This window comes from Globicephala melas, chromosome 14 (assembly GCF_963455315.2).
Source record: "Globicephala melas chromosome 14, mGloMel1.2, whole genome shotgun sequence".
Lineage (NCBI taxonomy): Eukaryota > Metazoa > Chordata > Mammalia > Artiodactyla > Delphinidae > Globicephala > Globicephala melas.
The window spans coordinates 40,921,569-40,941,224 of record NC_083327.1 but is presented as its reverse complement, the minus strand read 5'-3'; the positions used below and the strand labels follow the sequence as shown (position 1 = coordinate 40,941,224).

The window sequence follows — 19,656 nt, the reverse complement described above, 5'->3', positions numbered from 1 at the left end:
GGAGAGAAAATGAATACTGCTTATATGGTGTCACTTTAGACTTATCCATAAGATAGTCATTCGACAAATACTTGAGCACTCACTGTACATTAGGCACCATGGTAGATGCTTGGGTTCATTCACTGAACAAGACAGAGGAGGACCCTCAGCCTCCTGAAGTTTACATTCTAGCAGAGGTATACACACAGAGAGCAAACAGTAATCATCACAAGTAAATTATGTAACATGTTAGAAGGTATGGGGACTTCCCTGGTGGTCCAGTGGTTAAGAATCCGCCTTCCAATGCAGGGGACGTGGGTTCGATCCCTGGTCGGGGAACTAAGATCCCACATGCTTCGGGGCAACTAAGTCCATGTGCTGCAACTACTGAGCGCATGTGCTCTGGAGCCCACCCACCACAACTAGAGAGAAGCCCTCAAGGTGCAACAAAGAGCCCACTAACCGCAAAGAAAGATCCCACATGCCACAACGAAGATCCCACATGCCACAACTAAGACCCAACGCAGCCAAATAAATAAATAAATATATTCAAAAGAAGAAAAAAAAGAAGGTATGAAGCGCTATAGAAAAAGAAATAGCAGTGTGAGGGGGTTTGGGAGTATGTGGAGGGCAGAGGGAAGAAGGGGGTTTTAACCAGGTGGTCAGGGTGAGCCTCACTAAAAGCTGAATAGCAAAGAGAGCAGAGTGGCGAGAGCAGAGTGGCGAGAGCAGAGTGAATGACGGGGACCAGGCCTGATGAGATAAGAGATAGGAGGGGACAGACCACGGAGGACCTTGTAGGCCACTATAAGGACATTAGTCTTTACTCTCAGAGCAATGGGGAGCCACCCAAAGATTTTGAGCAGAGTGACTTGTGTGTTGAAAGAACACCTGTGGCTTCTGTGTAGAGAACAGACTACAGGGGGCAGGGAAGGATACATTTTGAAAGGAGAACCGCCAGGATTTCTGGCCTGGATCAGGAGTGTGGTATGAAAGAAACAGGAGGTTTGGGGACTGATGGAACTGCCGCCTCCTGAGATAAGGATGGCTGAGGGCAGAGCAGGTTTTGGGGATGGGGGTAAAATCAGGATTTTAGGGCTGGACATATTAAATCTGAAACATCTAACAATCATCCCAGTGCAGATATTAAGTAAGCAGATGGCCATAAAAGTCCGGTGAAGAATTCAAAAGAGGCCTGAGCTAAATATAAATTTTGAGCCACTGGCATATATATGATGTCTGAACACAGGAAATTAGATGAAACCATCATTTGGAATGAGTAGAGAAAAAGATCAAGGTGTAAGGCCTAGGACTGCTATTCAGGGTCAGGGCGAAAAATAAGGAACCAGAAAAGAAACTAAGAAGGAGTGATAGAGAGGTAGGAGGAAAAGAGCACGTTATGTTTCTGGAAGCTAATGAAGAAAAACTGGATAACGAGGAGCCATAAAAACTTCAATCCTGGGCTTCCCTGGTGGCGCAGTGGTTGAGAGTCCACCTGCCTGTGCAGGGGACACGGGTTTGTGCCCCGGTCCGGGAAGATCCCACATGCCGCGGAGCGGCTGGGCCCGTGAGCCATAGCCGCTGAGCCTGCGCGTCCAGAGCCTGTGCTCCGCAACGGGGGAGGCCACAACAGTGACAGGCCCACGTACCGCAAAAAAAAAAAAAAAAAACTTCAATCCTGGGTTTCCCTGGTGGCGCAGTGGTTAAGAATCCGCCTGCCAATGCAGGAGACACGGGTTCGAGCCCTGGTCCAGGAAGATCCCACGTGCCGCAGAGCAACAAAGCCCCACGCCGTAACTACTGAGCCTGTGCTCTAGAGCCCGTAAGCCGCCACTACTGAAAGCCCACACGCCTAGAGCTCGTACTCCGCAATAAGAGAAGCCACCGCAGTGAGAAGCCCGCGCACCGCAACGAAGAGTGGCCCCCGCTAGCTGCAACTAGAGAAAGCCCGTGCACAGCAATGAAGACCCAATGCAGCCAAAAATAAAATAAACGAATGAATAAATTTATTTAAAAAAAAAACTTCAATCCAAGCAACCGACAAGGGATTATCTCCAAAATATATAAACAGCTCATGCAGCTCAATATCAAAAGAACAAACAACCCAATCAAAAAATGAGCAGATCTAAATAGTCATTTCTCCAAAGAAGACGTACAGATGGCCAAGAGGCATATGAAAAGCTGCTCAACATCATTAATTACTAGAGAAATGCAAATCAAAACTACAATGAGGTATCACCCCACACCAGTCAGAATGGCCATCACCATTATGGCCAGCATCACAATAAACGCTGGAGCGGGTGTGGAGAAAAGGGAACCCTCCTACACCATTGGTGGGACTGTAACTGGTACAGCCACTACAGAGAACAGTATGCAGGTTCCTTAAAAAACTGAAAACAGAGCTACCATATGATCCAGCAATCCCACTCCTGTGCATATATCTAGAGAAAATCATAATTGAAAAGATACATGTACCCTCAATGTTCACTGCAGCACTATTTACAATAGCCAGGACATGGACGCAACCTAAATGTCCATCAACAGAGGAATGGATAAAGAAGACATGGTACATATATATAATGGAATATCACTCAGCCATAAAAAAGAATGAAATAATGCCATTTGCGGCAACATGGATGGACCTAGAGATTGTCATACTGAGTGAAGTTAAGTCAGACACAGAAAGACAAATATCATGAGATATTGCTTATATGCGGAATTTTTTTAAATGGTACAAATGAACCTATTTGCAAAACAGAAATAGAGTCACAGATGTAGAAAACAAACTTATGGTTACCAAAGGGAAGGGTGGAGGGATAAACTGAGAGATTGGGATTGACATATATACACCACTATATATAAAATAGATAAGTAATGAGAACCTACTGTATAGCACAGGGAACTCTACTCAATACTCTGTAATGACCTATATGGGAAAAGAATCTGAAAAAGAGTAGATTAAAAACAAAAGAGTAGATATATGTATTATAATGTATAACTGATTCACTTTGCTGTATAGCAGAAACTAACACAACATTGTAAATCAGCTATACTCCAATTAAAAAAAGAAAACTTAATCCAGAAAACCAAAACAAAACAATTCTCAAGCAAAATGGGCAATTCACAACAACTAAAGCAGCTGTTACTGGGAATGGCTATTTAGAAAGTTATGTCTCACCTAAATTGATGTATAAGATTTGTACACTTACTCTATTTCTTTAATTTTGTATCTATGAGATGATGGATGTTTACTAAACTTGCTGTGATAATCATTTCATGATGTACATAAGTCAAATCATTATGCTATACACCTTAAACTTATACAGTGCTGTATGTCAACTGTATCTCAATAACAGTAGAAGAAAAAAAAGATCCATACCCTTACAGTAGAGATTACAAGTGGGTAGGCCTAAAAGAGATCACTGACCCCTTCCATGAAGCAATACGATTCTTCATGTTTAAAAGTTAACTACTAAAAGAAAATTTCCAACCTTGCTCGGAGAAAAAGAATGCCACAAAGCATACATATTTTCTCTCAAATCATCATGTATAATGTAATAAATAAGTAAAGATCTTAGGATCTTTAACATAACCATGAGAGCGCTTCACTGTATTTCAGAATCTTCAAAGGAGGCCTAGATAGATAAATTAGTTCCCTAGCTAATTAAGGATCCAGTTTCAAGTCTCAGGCTTAAGGACCAACTCCAATCCTATGAAACTTGTACTAACCACTTTTTCAAAGGGACACTTTCTCCTTTGACTCTTCCACAGCCCCACTAAAACCAGCAATTCACAATCACGTTGTCTGAAATTTAAATAACTCTTATTTTTATACCAGAACTGAATAGATGCTTTACAGACATTTTCTCTCATCCTACAACAACTCTGCAAAATTGGGTCTATCCCTATTTTATAGATGTAGAAACTGATGCTTAGAGTGTGTTACCCAAGGTTACACAACTAGTAGGGGACAAAACCAGCTTTTAAACCCAGATCTCTTTTACTTCAGAGCCTTTACTTTTACCCACTATGCAGTACTACCTCTTGCATGAAAGTATAACACTAATAATTACCAGCTGCTGTGTCTTGTGACCCTGGGCAAGTTTCTAAACTTCTCAGTGCCTCATTCTTCTCATCCATGAAATGAGGACAATACATTATAGGTACTGCATTGTGGTGAAGATTATATAAGATAATGTATGTAAAAGTCCTTTATAAACTATAATTGTTTATATTATTACATGTACTAGATTTTATGCTCCTTCAGAACAGGTTCTTATGCCTTACATGCATATTCCCTTCAACACCCAGTAAAGGGTTTAACATGAATTGAACATCTACTAGTCTTTGGAAAAATTTGAGACACCTTTTCCCCCTCTAAGGAGGAAAGTAAGTGGTGTCCCATTGCATGAAGCCTGGGATTAAGTATCCGTAATCCAAACCTTAAATTACAACACAGTGACAAACTCAGTGTACCCATCAAACATGAGATTTAAACAGCCTCCATGACATTTAACTGTCTGGTGTTTCCTTTCCAACGTGGCTTTAGTGCCATAACAGTTCAAAAGGGGGAAAATCCCAAATGAAAATATCAACACATTTTGTAAGAAAACGTGCCCGGAAGGAGGGAGAGCAGAATAAGGCCTGATTTGTTATCCGAGTTAACAGAGACCCATTGTTTTGTGTACTATCTGAATTACAGCCTCCTGACGACAGTAGTAACTATAACACGGTCTAACTCGTTACTCACTGTGAAATTTCATTTACTTTAAGAAAAAGACCAATAACATATTTATTAAATTTCCTTATGCATACTCACATCCCCCTCAGTAAGATGGACATATCTAGCAGTATATCCAGGGACGGGAGCCAATATGCCCCAGGCTAAGACTGTGCTAGATTTGCTACCAAGTAAGCACAGCGGAAGGGAACCAGCCCCTGCTCTGCTGATATGTGATTCTTGGGAAGCCACTTAACATCTCTGTTAATGATGGATCTGTTTTCCACTCTGTAAAACATGAGCTAATATTATTTTGCCTACCTCACAAGTTTACTGTGAAGGTCAAATGAAATAATAATATATGTGAAATTAATTTACAAATTATATTACCAGAAATAGCTAGATAATCACCTACCACTTGTCTTTTAGTAAATGTCACATACTAGCAAAGCTGACGTACAGATTTCTCTGAGTGTGTTCACCTTATAGTAACAAAGAGAATTTTTTAAAAATCTACTCGGGGGACTTCCTTGGTGGTCCCAGTTGTTAAAGACTCCGCACTTCCACTACAGGGGGCGCAGATTCGATCCCTGGTCTGGGAACTAAGATCCCACATGCTGTGCAGTGCAGCCAAAAAATTAAATTAAAAAAATGAAAAGAACTATAAAATAAGAAAATAAAAATCTACTTGGGAATTCCCTGGGGGTCCAGTGGTTAGGACTCCAGGCTTTCACTGCCAGGGGCCTGCGTTCAATCCCTGGTTGGGGAACTAAGATCCCGCAAGCCTCAGGGCGTGGCCAAAAAAAAAAAAAAAAACACAGCAGGCATTTAAATAAATAAATAATCTACTCGTCTCTGAGATGGACACAACAAACACTTTCTTAACTACAGAGCTATGGAAGAGGTAACTGGTAAAGCTGATCTTTCCACAATGGATCTATATATTTTTTAAAAAAATATCTTCAAATGGTTCAGCTATGCCTTCCTAAAAGTGTGAAAATGGATTATCAGATCAAGATGTAGCCAGAGACTTCATATGTGACAAGCATCACATACTAGGTCATTTTACCTAGTACCTCAGTCTCTGCAAAATGCCATGTGGCTCAGAGTACTAAAAACTAGTCCTCTCCTTCTCTCCCCACTGGTCATCCCAGCTGCTTCCTCAATACCTCTGGCAAAAAGAAAATAAGGAGAATTGAGAATTCAAAATTATCTTAGATACAGGACATGCCTACCACCCCTCTTTGGGTTTCCTTGACCTAATTCCTTTCTGAACTAAGCACAGGAACCCACAAAAGACTGATGATGTAGTGTACTGGCTGACCCCCTGACCCCAGTAATTCTCTGAACTGTACTGCCAACTTGCACCAGAACTTTAACTAAAGAAAAATTGCACAGATGTCCAAAAGTAGACTGAAAGCTAGAAAGGCTTCAAGTCACACACACAGTATACACACAAAAGAAAAACTTATCCCACTACCATTTTTGTTGATCATTTACCAACTATGTTGAACTGTATATACATTTTCAGTCATAACAGTAAGAAAAAAGGAAGAAACATAATAATAAGCACCTTTTTTTTTTTTTTTTTTTTTTTACGGTACGCGGGCCTCTCACTGTTGTGGCCTCTCCCATTGCAGAGCACAGGCTCCGGACGCGCAGGCTCAGTGGCCATGGCTCACAGGCCCAGCCGCTCCGCGGCAAGTGGGATCTTCCCGGACCGGGTCACAAACCCATGTCCCCTGCATCAGCAGGCAGACTCTCAACCAGTGTGCCACCAGGGAAGCCCAATAATAAGCACTTCTGAGGAAATTCTGCCAGGGGCAAATACTTTAGACACTGCTTACTCTTATTTCATTATAAAGAGGCCAAAATTTGCCTTCGCAATATAAACAAACAATATAAAGTGCTTGAGGCCGCACTTGCCTTCTGAGGTGGCCCACACTCTGTGGAATGTGTTTCTCTCTAAATAAATCCATTTCGTACCTATCAAACAAAAATAATAATAATGATGATAATAAAGTGCTTGAGCACTTGAAATCCTAATTTCCTGTGAAACCCTTGCTCTCTCCCATCATTTGGAACTTGCTAACATTTCTCAAATAATCCTCTGAGTAGAATTTCCATTTTCTCAGAAGTGTCCCACAAGTAGACAAAATGTTTCTTTGTGTCAAGGCCGTTGGCTTTTACTATTTACTTAATTTTTGTACCCTTCTTTTGAAGAATAATTTATTGATGTTGACAAAATCATTGCACCATCTTTGTCCCTGATTATGATTTGTAAGCCACTTGAAGGAAAAGTGACCTATCAAATTTTTTGTACTGATGACATTTGTTCCAACATTTTAGTCTTTTTTTTTTAAAGAACTTGTTTTTGTTTGTGTAGGTTTGGCGATTTCTAAAAATACCAAAACACACCATGAAACATATTATCTGTTTAATGATCTGATGATGTGATGACCTCATCTTAGCAGACCTTGAATTTCAAGAGTCCCTGAATTACAAACAAGATAATTATTTAAGGCCAACTTCAACCTGATCTCTATTGCTCTTCTAAGAAGTTTTTGTGTATGAAATAATAATATCCATTACCAGCAACGCCAGAGAAGCATACTTACCAAGTGAACATAAGGCACAAAGTATCCAAAAAGTGCAAGTGGTATTCCAACTGCCCACACTGCATATGCTGTCACCTTGAAGATGGCAAAATTGAAAATTTTTTTTGGAGGACTGAACTTTCTCCTGGAAAAGAGGGAGAATCTGTTGCCTCCTTTGGTTCCACTGTCTTTAACTTTGGCACTGGAAGCAAGAGGTCGGTAAGTAAAGCCAGCCAGAAAGAGAACAAACATGAAGATGCAGAGGACCCTCAGGGTATAAAAGAGGCCCACGCTCTCAGTAAGTACCCTTAAAAGGAAAGGCAGCAAAATTGTGAAGATACTGCTGCCGGCGGTGACAATGCCATTCACCAGTCCAAGGCGCTTCTTGAAATAGTGTCCCAAAATGACCAATGAAGGCTGGTAGGCAAAGGAGCAGCCACAGGCAAATATGATTCCATAGGTCAGGTACAGAGGCTCGATGGAGCTGTGTAAAGACGAAAAAGATGGAGAGCAGCTTTCATTATTTTTATCATGTGCTTGGTAGAATAAAACCTTATTTTAAAACTGGGTTTCAGTTAATCAAAGTATTTTCTACAAATAAAAATCAACCAAAAACAGAGGTGAAAAACTTAATAAGTCAAGAATACAATGCTGAAATATTTTAATTTAATGTGAACGGATAATAAAAAATGCCTTGAGTATGTGAAAAAATGACCGTTAAGGTCATCAGTGATTTGATTCCTCCTTCTCTTTCTATGGATTTCAGGCAAACCATGCAGCACTGGGTAAAAACTGTTGTGTTCTCTGCAACTCAGAAATAAAGGACAGTACCAGGAAGGGCCTCAGTAAAACTGACAATGATTAAAATTAAAAATTAAAAAAAAAACTAGTCGTGATAAAAGTTTTTAAAAAGTATAATTTAACTATGAAAGCTCACTTTTTTAATGGAGTTTTCCCAGGCACTTACTAAGCAATCTACTCAAAGAAAAGGCTGCATCTGATATTTTCTCCACAAGGTTATGTCACAAACGTTTGCACAGGGGAGCAGTTCTGTTGCATTTTGCTGGCCTAAGGGCTGCAGACCAACCTTCGCCCTGTACTGCACTGTTCTTGGTATTGTGCAAGATAAGGAGAAATCATATTCTGATTGCAGGAATACTAAATGAAGTGTGTTCACTAGTGATCCCAGTTTGTAAGCTTTAGGGCCGTGTATGTCTCAAAAAAATAATAAAGGATTAAGAATTCTTTATTTTAACCAAATAACTTAATTATACACTTCTTATGAAAGTAAATGAACACAGGGAATTCCCTGGCGGCCCAGTGGTTACGACCCCTCATTCTCACTGCCGAGAGGGCCTGAGTTCGATCTCTGGTCAGGGAGCTAAGATCCCACAAGCCTCACGGTGGGGCAAAAAAAAAAAAGAAAAAGAAAAAGAGAGGGCTGAAGCAAGAGGAGGCTGCAGATGGAAGAAAGTAAAAAAACAAAACAGTAAAGGAACATACAGCATCACATTCTTTGAAACATTTAAGGTAAGGAGTGAAAGAAAACTAAAGTTTTTTTTCTTTTGAAAAGTTCAATTCAAAAGGCTGTTTATCAGTAGTAAAGGCAAGCTATTTATTAGAAACTAAGATAGATAAAGTTGGTTAATAATTAAATTTTGGACAATAATTCTAGCCTAGCAATATGCTGAGGTAATCACAAGGAATTCTAGAATCTGATAAAATTAAGGCAGGTTGTCAATTCTCTCTCCCTGAGATGCCCTTTCCCCCTCTATTAATCCACAGTTAGAACCATCTTCAAATCAGGCTCAAGAGCCACTCCCAGACTCTCCCAGATTAACCCTACCTCACTCTGATCACTCTTTACTGAAACTCCACTCTTTATTCAATAAACATATATTTAACAGCTACTATGCTCCAGATACTTGGTGAAAAGAATATTTAAAATGTGGTTATGCCCTACTTCTAGTCTGCTTAGTGAAACAAGACATCTACGCCAGATAATAAGAATACAGAACAAAATATAAATAATACTTCACTCATTCTGCATCAGTTTCTGCACATAAGTAGTTTTCCAGGTAACTACAACTTACTTCTTAAGGTGCTAATTTATTTTTATTTAACAATTTTAAAGGAAGAATCTAAATCTAAATACATTTCTCTGCCTTCTTCAAAGTGTATGTTAAAAATAGTATTGACAGCAAAGTATCATCATGAACACCAGTATCTACACAATTATACCACATTATTATAAAGCTGTCAGTTGGAAAACCAGAGAGCCACTGACATAAATCACAGACATTCTTTTGCACAACATTTAAACAGAGAGTGCTGGGTAAGATTAACTTTGTATCTCTCCCACAGAGTAAAGTACATAAGCTTTGTGATGGCATTTTCACTGCTGCTGGAACCTTTTTTACTTCTAAATTTTCACCTTAGTAACAGGTGGTTCAAACTATTGAAGTATGACAACTGAATAAGTACAGTGTAAATCAGTAAGATATCAAATATGTGTGGAAAAAGGATTCCAAGAAGAGACACTGATGCAACCTGGGGGTGCTAGAGAAGGCTTTCCTAAAAAGGCAGAACTTGAACTAGAGGAAAAGAGGGTTGGTCCACTGTTTGACACTTGGAATTTACACTACATCTCCCCCTTGCGCCTGTGTATTGTTCTGAAAGTCTGGCAGCTTTTGATCGGTGGGGGGTTAAATAATGAAACTGAATAGAAAACATGACAACATTACATACAGTAAGGTAAAGATGGCTTCAAGACATTTTGTTTTAGTTAGGGGTGGGGATGGGGGAGGGAAAGAGAAAGGAAGAACTAGGTCACAATGTAAAATACATTTCATAATTTTTATTTCTCAGCGGTCAAAACTATTTGAGAAACACTGCTTGCTGTAAGCAGGTTTGTGTATATGTGTTTTGTCTACCAAATTAGGTAATAAGTTACATGGATTTTCTATCTCTTAGTTTCTCTCTCCACCAAAGCCTGAGTGTTAACACTTCAGCAAGCGCTAAGAATACTGACAATGGGTACCTGGAAGCTTCCAGACCAAGTGGGTATCTGACAAGGTGGTTATCACGCCATGCTGTATTACTGATAAAGAAGAACTAAAAGTAAATGATCTCACAGAGCTACCTAAGCAGAATCTTATTCCAAACAAAACTGGGTTTTGTTTCTTTAAAAAAAAACTTTAGAAGAAGAAAAAAAAAACAAAACACAAAGGCACTTTAAAGGTAGAATATTTATTTTCTAACAAAAAATTAAAATAATTGTTTAGGGACTTCCCTGGCGGCACGGTGGTTGAGACTCCGCCTGCCAATGCAGGGGACACAGGTTCATGCCCTGGTCCAGGAAGATCCCACATGCTGTGGAGCAACTAAGCCTGTGCGCCACAACTACTGAGCCTGCGTGCCACAAGTACTGAAGCCTGCGCTCTAGAGCCCATGCTCCACAACAAGAGAAGCCACAGCAATGAGAAGCCCACGCACCGCAACAGAGTAGCCCCCGCTCGCCACAACTAGAGACACCCCACGCACAGAAACGAAGACCCAACGCAGCCAAAAATAAATAAATAAATAATTGTTTAGAAGCCAAATAAAATGTCTAAGTTAGGTGAAAGAAAGAGGCTCACTCTAGAGTTCAGAAAGGGGTATATATGGGGAGAACGGGGGTAAAATTAGCAAACCAAGGATTCTGTTGATTAAATCTTAAATATTTAAAAATAAACATGGCGGGAATTCCCTGGCGGTCCAGTGGTTAGGATGCCATGCTTCCACTGTAGTGGGCCTGGGTTTGATCTATGGTTGGGGAACTAAGATCCTATATGTTGCGTGGTGCAACCAAAATAAATAAACAAATAAATAAAGATTACAGGAACAAAAAAATAAAATAAAAATAGGGCTTCCCTGGTGGCGCAGTGGTTGAGAGTCCGCCTGCCAATGCAGGGGACATGGGTTCGTGCCCCAGTCCGGGAAGATCCCACATTCCGTGGAGCGGCTGGGCCCGGGAGCCATGGCCGCTGAGCCTGCGCGTCCGGAGCCTGTGCTCCGCAGTGGGAGAGGCCTCAACAGTGAGAGGCCCGTGTACTGCAAAAAAAAAAAAAACAGGGTAGGGGCTTCCCTGTTGGCACAGTGGTTAAGAATCCACCTGCCAATGCAGCAGACACAGGTTCAAGCCCTGGTCCAGGAAGATCCCACATGCCGCGGAGCAACTAAGCCCACGTGCCACAACTACTGAGCCTGCGCTCTAGAGCCAGTGAGCCATAACTACTGAGCCCGTGTGTCACAACTATTGAAGCCCACGTGCCTAGAGCCCATGCTCCGCGACAAGAGAAGCCACTGCAATGAGAAGCCCACGCACCGCAACGAGGAGTAGCCCCCACTCGCCAAAACTAGAGAAAGCCCACAAGCAACAAAGAAAACCCAAGCAGCCAAAAATAAAATAAATTTAAAAAAAATAAAGATGGCAAGCAACATAAGTTTGATTTTTTTTTTCTAATGACCACAATAATGCTTTTCAACTAGAGCACGAAGATAGCTAGGGAAGAGAAAGGCACAGGATGAAAATTAACTACTAAAGTAGAGACAGGATGAAAATCATCTTAAGGTTTTTCTTGTTAATCACCTCCTGTTAGCCAGACCTACCTATTAAACCAGTGTTTCACTAACTGGGGATTATTCTGACAATGAAAGGGTATTTACAGGTAGAACTGGAGCTGGAGGGAGAGGTGCTTCTATGGTAATATGCCCACCAGCTCTTTGCAGTTAGTTCCTCTGCAGTGCACAACAGCTTTTAACAGACACAGGGAAAAGAGTGTTTTATTTTAAGCTGCATTTGACCACTTCATTTTGTCATGATCTTTTTAAATTTCAGCATTGTTCTTTTTTTAAAAAGAGTCCCAGGCAGGATAAACCCAAGGAGAAACACGCCAAGACACATAGTAATCAAGCTGACAAAAATTAAAGACAAAGAAAAATTATTGAAAGCAACAAGGGAAAAACGACAAATAACATACAAGGGAACTCCCAGAAGGTGAACAGCTGATTTCTCAGCAGAAACTCTACAAGCCAGAAGGTAGTGGCATGATATATTTAAAGTGATGATGAAAGGGAAGAACCTAATACCAAGATTACTCTACCCAGAAAGGATGTCATTCAGATTCGATGGAGAAATCAAAAGCTTTACAGACAAGCAAAAGCTAAGAAAATTCAGCACCACCAAACCAGCTCTACAACATATGCTAAAGGAACTTCTCTAAGTGGGAAACACAAGAAAAGAAAAGGACCTACAAAAACAAACCCATAACAATTAAGAAAATGGTAATATGGGCTTCCCTGGTGGCACAGTGGTTGAGAGTCCTCCTGCCGATGCAGGGGACACGGGTTCGTGCCCTGGTCTGGGAGGATCCCACATGCCGCGGAGCAGCTAGGCCCGTAAGCCATGGCAGCTGAGCCTGCGTATCCGGAGCCTGCACGTCCGGAGCCTGTGTGTCCGGAGCCTGTGCTCCGCAACGGGAGAGGCCACAGCAGTGAGAGGCCCGCGTACCGCAAAAAAACAAAAACAAACAAAAGAAAATGGTAATAGGAACATATATATCAATAATTACCTTAAATGTGAATGGATTAAATGCTCCAACCAAACGACACAAGCTCACTGAATGGATACAAAAACAAGACCCATATATATGCTGTCTACAAGAGACCCACTTCAGACCTAGGGACATATTCAGACTGAAAGTGAGGGGATAGAAAAAGATATTCAGTGCAAACGGAAATCAAAAGAAAGCTGCAGTAGCAATACTCATATCAGACAAAACAGACTTTAAAATAAAGAATGTTACAAGAGACAAGGAAGGACACTAAATAATGATCAAGGGATCTATCCAAGAAGAAGATATAACAGTTGTAAATATTTATGCACCCAACGTAGGAGCACCTCAATACATAAGGCAAATGCTACAGATGTAAAAGAGGAAATCGAAAGTAACACAAAATAGTTGGGGACTTTAATACCTCACTTACACCAATGGACAGATCATCCAAAATGAAAATAAATAAGGAAACAAAAGCTTTAAATGACACAATAGACCAGATAGATTTCACTGATATTTATAGGACATTCCATCCAAAAACAGCAGATTACACTTTCTTCTCAAGTGTGCACAGAACATTCTCCAGGCTAGATCACATCTTGGGTCACAAATCAAGCCTCAGTAAATTTAAGAAAACTGAAATCATATCAAGCATCTTTTCTGACCACAACACTATGAGATTAGAAATAAATTACAGGGAAAAAAATGTAAAAAACACAAACACATGGAGGCTAAACAATACGTTACTAAATAACCAAGAGATCACAGAAGAAATCAAAGAGGAAATCAAAAAATACCTAGAGACAAATGACAATGAAAACACGATGATCCAAAACCTATGGGATGCAGCAAAAGCAGTTCTAAGAGGGAAGTTTATAGCAATACAAGCCTAATTCAAGAAACAAGAAAAACCTCAAATAAACAATCTAACGTTATACGTAAAAGAACTAGAGAAAGAGCAAACAAACCCAAAATTAGTAGAAGGAAAGAAATCATAAAGATCAGAGCAGAAATAAATGAAATAGAAACAAAGAAAACAACAGCAAAGATCAATAAAACAAAAAGTCGGTTCTCTGAGAAGATAAACAAAACTGATGAACCTTTAGCCAGACTCATCAAGAAAAAGAGCGAGAGGACTCAAATCAATAAAATTAGAAATGAAATAGAAGTTACAACAGACACTGCAGAAATACAAAGCATCCTAAGAGACTGCTACAAGCAACTCTATGCCAATAAAATGGACAACCTGGAAGAAATGGACAAATTCTTAGAAAGGTTAAAACTTCCAAGACTGAACCAGGAAGAAACAGAAGATATGAACAGACCACTCACAAGTAATGAAATTGAAACTGTGATTTAAAATCTTCCAACAGGGCTTCCCTGGTGGCACAGTGGTTGACAGTCCACCTGCAGATGCAGGGGACACGGGTTCGTGCCCCGGTCCAGGAAGATCCCACATCCCACGGAGCGGCTGGGCCCGTGAGCCATGGCCGCTGAGTCTGCACATCCAGAGCCTGTGCTCCGCAACACGAGAGGCCACAACAGTGAGAGGCCCGCATACCGCAAAAGAAAAAAAAAAATCTTCCAACAAACAAAAGTGCAGGACCAGATGGCTTCACAGGTGAATTCTATCAAACATTTAGAGAAGAGCTAACACCTATCCTTCTCAAACTCTTCCAAAATATTGCAGAGGAAGGAACACTCCCAAACTCATTCTATGAGGCCACCATCACCCTGATACCAAAACCAGACAAAGATACTACAGAAAAAGAAAATTACAGACTAATATCACTAGTGAATACAGACGCAACAATCCTCAACAAAATCGTAGCAAACAGAATCCAACAACACATTAAAAGGATCATACACCTTGATCAAGTGCGATTTATCCCAGGGATACAAGGATTCTGCAATATACGCAAATCAATGTGATACACCATATTACCAAACTGAAGAATAAAAACCATATGATCATCTCAATAGATGCAGAAAAAGCTTTTTACAAAATTCAACAGCCATTTGTGATAAAAATTCTCCAGAAAGTGGGCACACAGGGAAACTACCTCAACATAATAAAGGCCATATATGATAAACCCATAGCAAACATCATTCTCAATGGTGAAAAACTGAAAGCATTTTCTCTAGGATCAGGAACAAGACAAGGATGTCCAGTCTCGCCCCTATTATTCAACATAGTTTTGGAAGTCCTAGCCATGGCAATCAGAGAAGAAAAAGAAATAAAAGGAATACAAATTGGAAAAGAAGAAGTAAAACAGTCACTGTTTACAGATGACATGATACTATACGTAGAGAATCCTAAATATGCCACCAGAAAACGACTAGAGCTAATCAATGAATCTGGTAGAATAGCGGGATACAAAATTAATGCGTAGAAATCTCTTGCATTCCTATACACTAATGATGAAAAATCTGAAAGAGAAATTAAGGAAACACTCCCATTTACCACTGCAACAAAAAGAATAAAATACCTAGGAATAAACCTACCTAAGGAGGTAAAAGACCTGTACTCAGAAAACTGTAAGACACTGATGAAAGAAATTAAAGATGATACAAACAGATGGAGAGATATACCATGTTCTTAGATTGGAGGAATCAATATTGTGAAAATGACTATACTACCCAAAGCAATCAACAGATTCAGTGCAATCCCTATCAAATTACCAATGGCTTTTTTTTTTTTTTTTACAGAACTAGAATAAAAAATCTTAAAATTTGTATGGAGACACAAAAGACCCCGAATAGCCAAAGCAGCCTGAGGGAAAAAAATGGAGCTGGAGGAATCAGACTCCCTGACTTCAGACTATACTACAAAGCTACAGTAATCAAGACAATATGGTACTGGCACAAAAACAGAACTATAGACCAATGGAACAGGATAGAAAGCCCAGAGATAAACCCACGCACCTTTGGTCAACTAATCTATGACAAAGGAGGCACAGATATACAATGGAGAAAAGACAGCTTCTTCAATAAGTGGTGCTGGGAAAACTGGACAACTATATGTAAAAGAATGAAATTAGAACACTCCCTGACACCATACACAAAAATAAAGTCAAAACGATTAAAGACCTAAATGTAAGATCAGACACTATAAAACTCTTAGAGGAAAACACAGGAAGAACACTCTTTGACATAAATCACAGCAAGATCTTTTTTGATCTACCTCCTAGAGTAATGGAAATAAAAACAAAAATAAACAAATGGGACCTAATGAAACTTAAAAGCTTTTGCAAGGCAAAGGAAACTACAAACAAGACAAAAAGACAACCCTCAGAATGAGAGAAAATATTTGCAAATGAATCAACGGACAAGGGATTAATCTCTAAAAAGATTTATAAATATATAAATCTCTAAAGTATATAAACAACTCATGCAGCTCAATATTTAAGAAACAAACAACCCAATCCAAAAATGGGCAGAAGACCTAAACAGACATTTCTCCAAAGAAGACATACAGATGGCCAAGAAGCACATGAAAAGCTACTCAACATCACTAATTATTAGAGAAATGCAAATCAAAACCACAATGAGGTATCACCTCACACCAGTTAGAATGGGCATCATCAGAAAATCTACAAACAACAAATGCTGGAGAGGGTGTGGAGAAAAGGGAACCCTCTTGCACTGTTGGTGGGAATGTAAATTGATACAGCCACTATGGAGAACAGTATGGAGGTTCCTTAAAAAACTAAAAATAGAATTACCATATGACCCAGCAATCCCACTACTGGGCATATACCCAGAGAAAACCATAATTCAAAAAGACACATGCACCTCAATGTTCACTGCAGCACTATTTACAACAGCCAGGTCATGGAAGCAACCTAAATGCCCATCGACAGACGAATGGATAAAGAAGATGTGGTACATTTATACAATGGAATATTACTCAACCATAAAAAGGAACGAAATTGGGTCATTTGTAGAGACGTGGATGGATCTAGAGACTGTAATACAGAGTGAAGTTAAGTGAGAAAGAGAAAAACAAATATCGTATATTAACGCATATATGTGGAACCCAGAAAAATGGTACAGATCAACCGGTGTGCAGGGCAGAGACGCAGATGTAGAGACCAAACGTATGGACACCAGAGGGGAGAGTGGCAGGGGGCAGGGTGGTAGTGTGATGAATTGGGAGATTGGGATTGACATGTATACACTAATAAGTATGAAATGGATAACTAATAAGAACCTGCTGTATAAAAAAAATAAAGTTTTAAAAATAAATAAATAAAATAAAATAAAGAATGCAGGCAGGAATTCTCTACCTGGGTTGAAATAAATAGCAAAGTCTGGATTTCATTAATAAAAATATTTCATATCAAGCCTATGAACAACCACTTCAAAATACCACTTCTCGTACCCTTTGGGGCTCAGACTGAGCTGACCATAAACTAAGCCCATTGTTTTAGACAACTTACTGTTATGAGTTAAGATTCTTCTGTGAATGGAAAAAACAAAAGGAGAAACATTTTTTCTTGGCTCCAGAGAACATATGTATCCTGACTGACATCTAACTCTGAGGCACTGCAAGCAGAAGCATTCAAATTCACAAGCTCTGATTTGCTGCTGTAGACAACAATGCGTTAAGTGACGCTGCTTAGTTTAAGTACTGAAAAGGAGGATTTTTCCTTGTAAACAGCAAAGTTTCTAAAAGGAAATCTTTAAGGTAGCTAACAGTTTTTGAAAAGTGACATGAAGAAGCTAAGTCCTTACCTTACAAAAGAACTTGATACGAGTCCAACAAATCCAACAGCAGCACCCACGACAGCTGTTCTCCGGCAACCAAACACGTCTGTGAAGACGCTGACAATTGGGCAGCAGAAGAAAATCATCCCCATGGAGAGAGAACTTACCCATGCTGTAAAAGAGGAAACAAAGGGACATTATGACATGGTAAATTCTATTTGTCCTTACCTAATAAGATATAATACATATTCAGAACAGTATTAATGCAGAAAAGGTATTACCCAGATTGATGAATGGGGGGAAGTTGGAATAAGTAACAAATCTGAATCACAGATGAAAGGACTGACCAATACTAATTATAATTAGCAAAGCAATTATTTGTGTTTAATGGAACTCTTAAAAAGTTTGTATTCTTAAATAAATCAAACATTCTCCTGTGACCTAATCACTATTAATCTCTATCCTGGTATCTATGGTTAATTTTAAGCAACTTCTAATCTATGGAAAGAAATTTATTTCAAAAAATTGAGATACGTTTAGGAACACATGCCTAGGTGATCAAACTGCAAAGAAGTGATGACCACCAAACTCAATACAGTGGTGAAACTCAGGGGAGAAAAAGGAATTATAACCATCTGGACCCAGTAGATAAGAACTGAACATTTGCCTAGAGTCTGGGCTTTGTGCTTTTGTTAAAGGAATAAAGTAGTACACAGGTAGGCTGTTTGTTGACCTGGGTAACAGTTACTGTGTATTCACTTTACTTATAAAACCATACATACATTTTATCTTCTTTTCTGAAAGTATGCTATCTTTCACAATAGAAAAGATTTAAGAATCAGGTCATAATTTCCTGTTCTGATCTGTAAAGACCAAAACAAAAGGAAAGCCAAAAAGAGAAACATACTGAGTACAAATGATCATAAATTTGTGCCCAAGAAATGAGTGATCTTATAGGATATCAAGTCTGTAAATTCTTAAAAAGTATATAAACTAGTGGGGCCTAAGTGAACATGAGCTATAAAACAAACAGACCTGGGTCCAAATCCCCCATCTCTGTAACTACAATATATCCTTCAGCAGGTCACTTCCTCTGAGTCTGTTTTCTCATCTGGAAAGGGAATTGAACACAGACTTTTCCAGAATTATTAAGGATTAGAGAAAATGTATCTAAACCTCTGCATCTAGCACAGGAACAATTAATAATTCAGAGTTTTAACAACAACAAATTGTCTTATAAAATGAAACAGATGATCTCCAATGCTCCATCCAGCTCTGACAGTCTACTAGTATATTACTCTATTTCCTCAGCAAAGGAATTAAGTCCAGATCCTGTGCTAATGCCCATTTCTTAATAATGTGGTCCAAATGGATCTTCACCAGACTAACAATTTCATTTAATTCTTTGCCTTCTTACCTTTTAAATTATTTTTTTAATTATGTATATTTTAATCAGCCATAATTCTCTTTTCTTTCTTCCCTTACCAGAAAGGAGACTATGATCTTAAAACAAAACACAATGGGATGCAAATAGAGATTATCATACTAAGTGAAGTCAGAAAGAGAAAGACAAATACCATATGATATCAGTTATATGTGGAATCTAAAATATGGCACAAATGAACCTATCTACAAAACAGAAACAGACTCATAGACATAGAAAACAGACTTGTGGTTGCCAAGGAGGAGGGAAGATGGAGAGGGATTGACTGGGAGTTTGGGGTTGGTAGACGCAAACTACCACATTTAGAATGGATAAACAACAAGGTCCTAATGTATAGCACAGGGAACTATATTCAATATCCTGTGATAAACCATAATGGAAAAGAATATATAAAAAAAGAAAGTCTATGTGTGTATAACTGAGTCACTTTGCTGTACAGCAGAGATTGGTACAACACTGTAAATCAACTACACTTCAATAAAACACACACACACACACACACACACACAATGAAGAGACTGTACAAACAATGCAGTCTTGGCTTAGGTGCTGGTGGGGGAATTCAGAAGTGGACAGCAGAGAGGCGATTGGCCAGATGAACTAGCACAA

At 39.4% G+C, this 19,656-nt stretch overlaps 1 protein-coding gene across 1 annotated transcript in view; it reads right to left on the bottom strand.

Annotated features, from left to right (window-relative positions):
• Nucleotides 1-19,656, bottom strand: part of SLC16A10 (solute carrier family 16 member 10) — a 141,973-nt gene that overhangs the window by 37,809 nt on the left and 84,508 nt on the right. The window contains exons 2-3 of the mRNA XM_030882822.2: nucleotides 17,631-17,775; nucleotides 7,318-7,780 (exon numbers count right to left, since the gene is read on the bottom strand). Of these exons, the coding sequence (XP_030738682.1) occupies nucleotides 7,318-7,780; nucleotides 17,631-17,775 (608 nt within the window). The remainder of the gene's footprint in view (nucleotides 1-7,317; nucleotides 7,781-17,630; nucleotides 17,776-19,656) is intronic.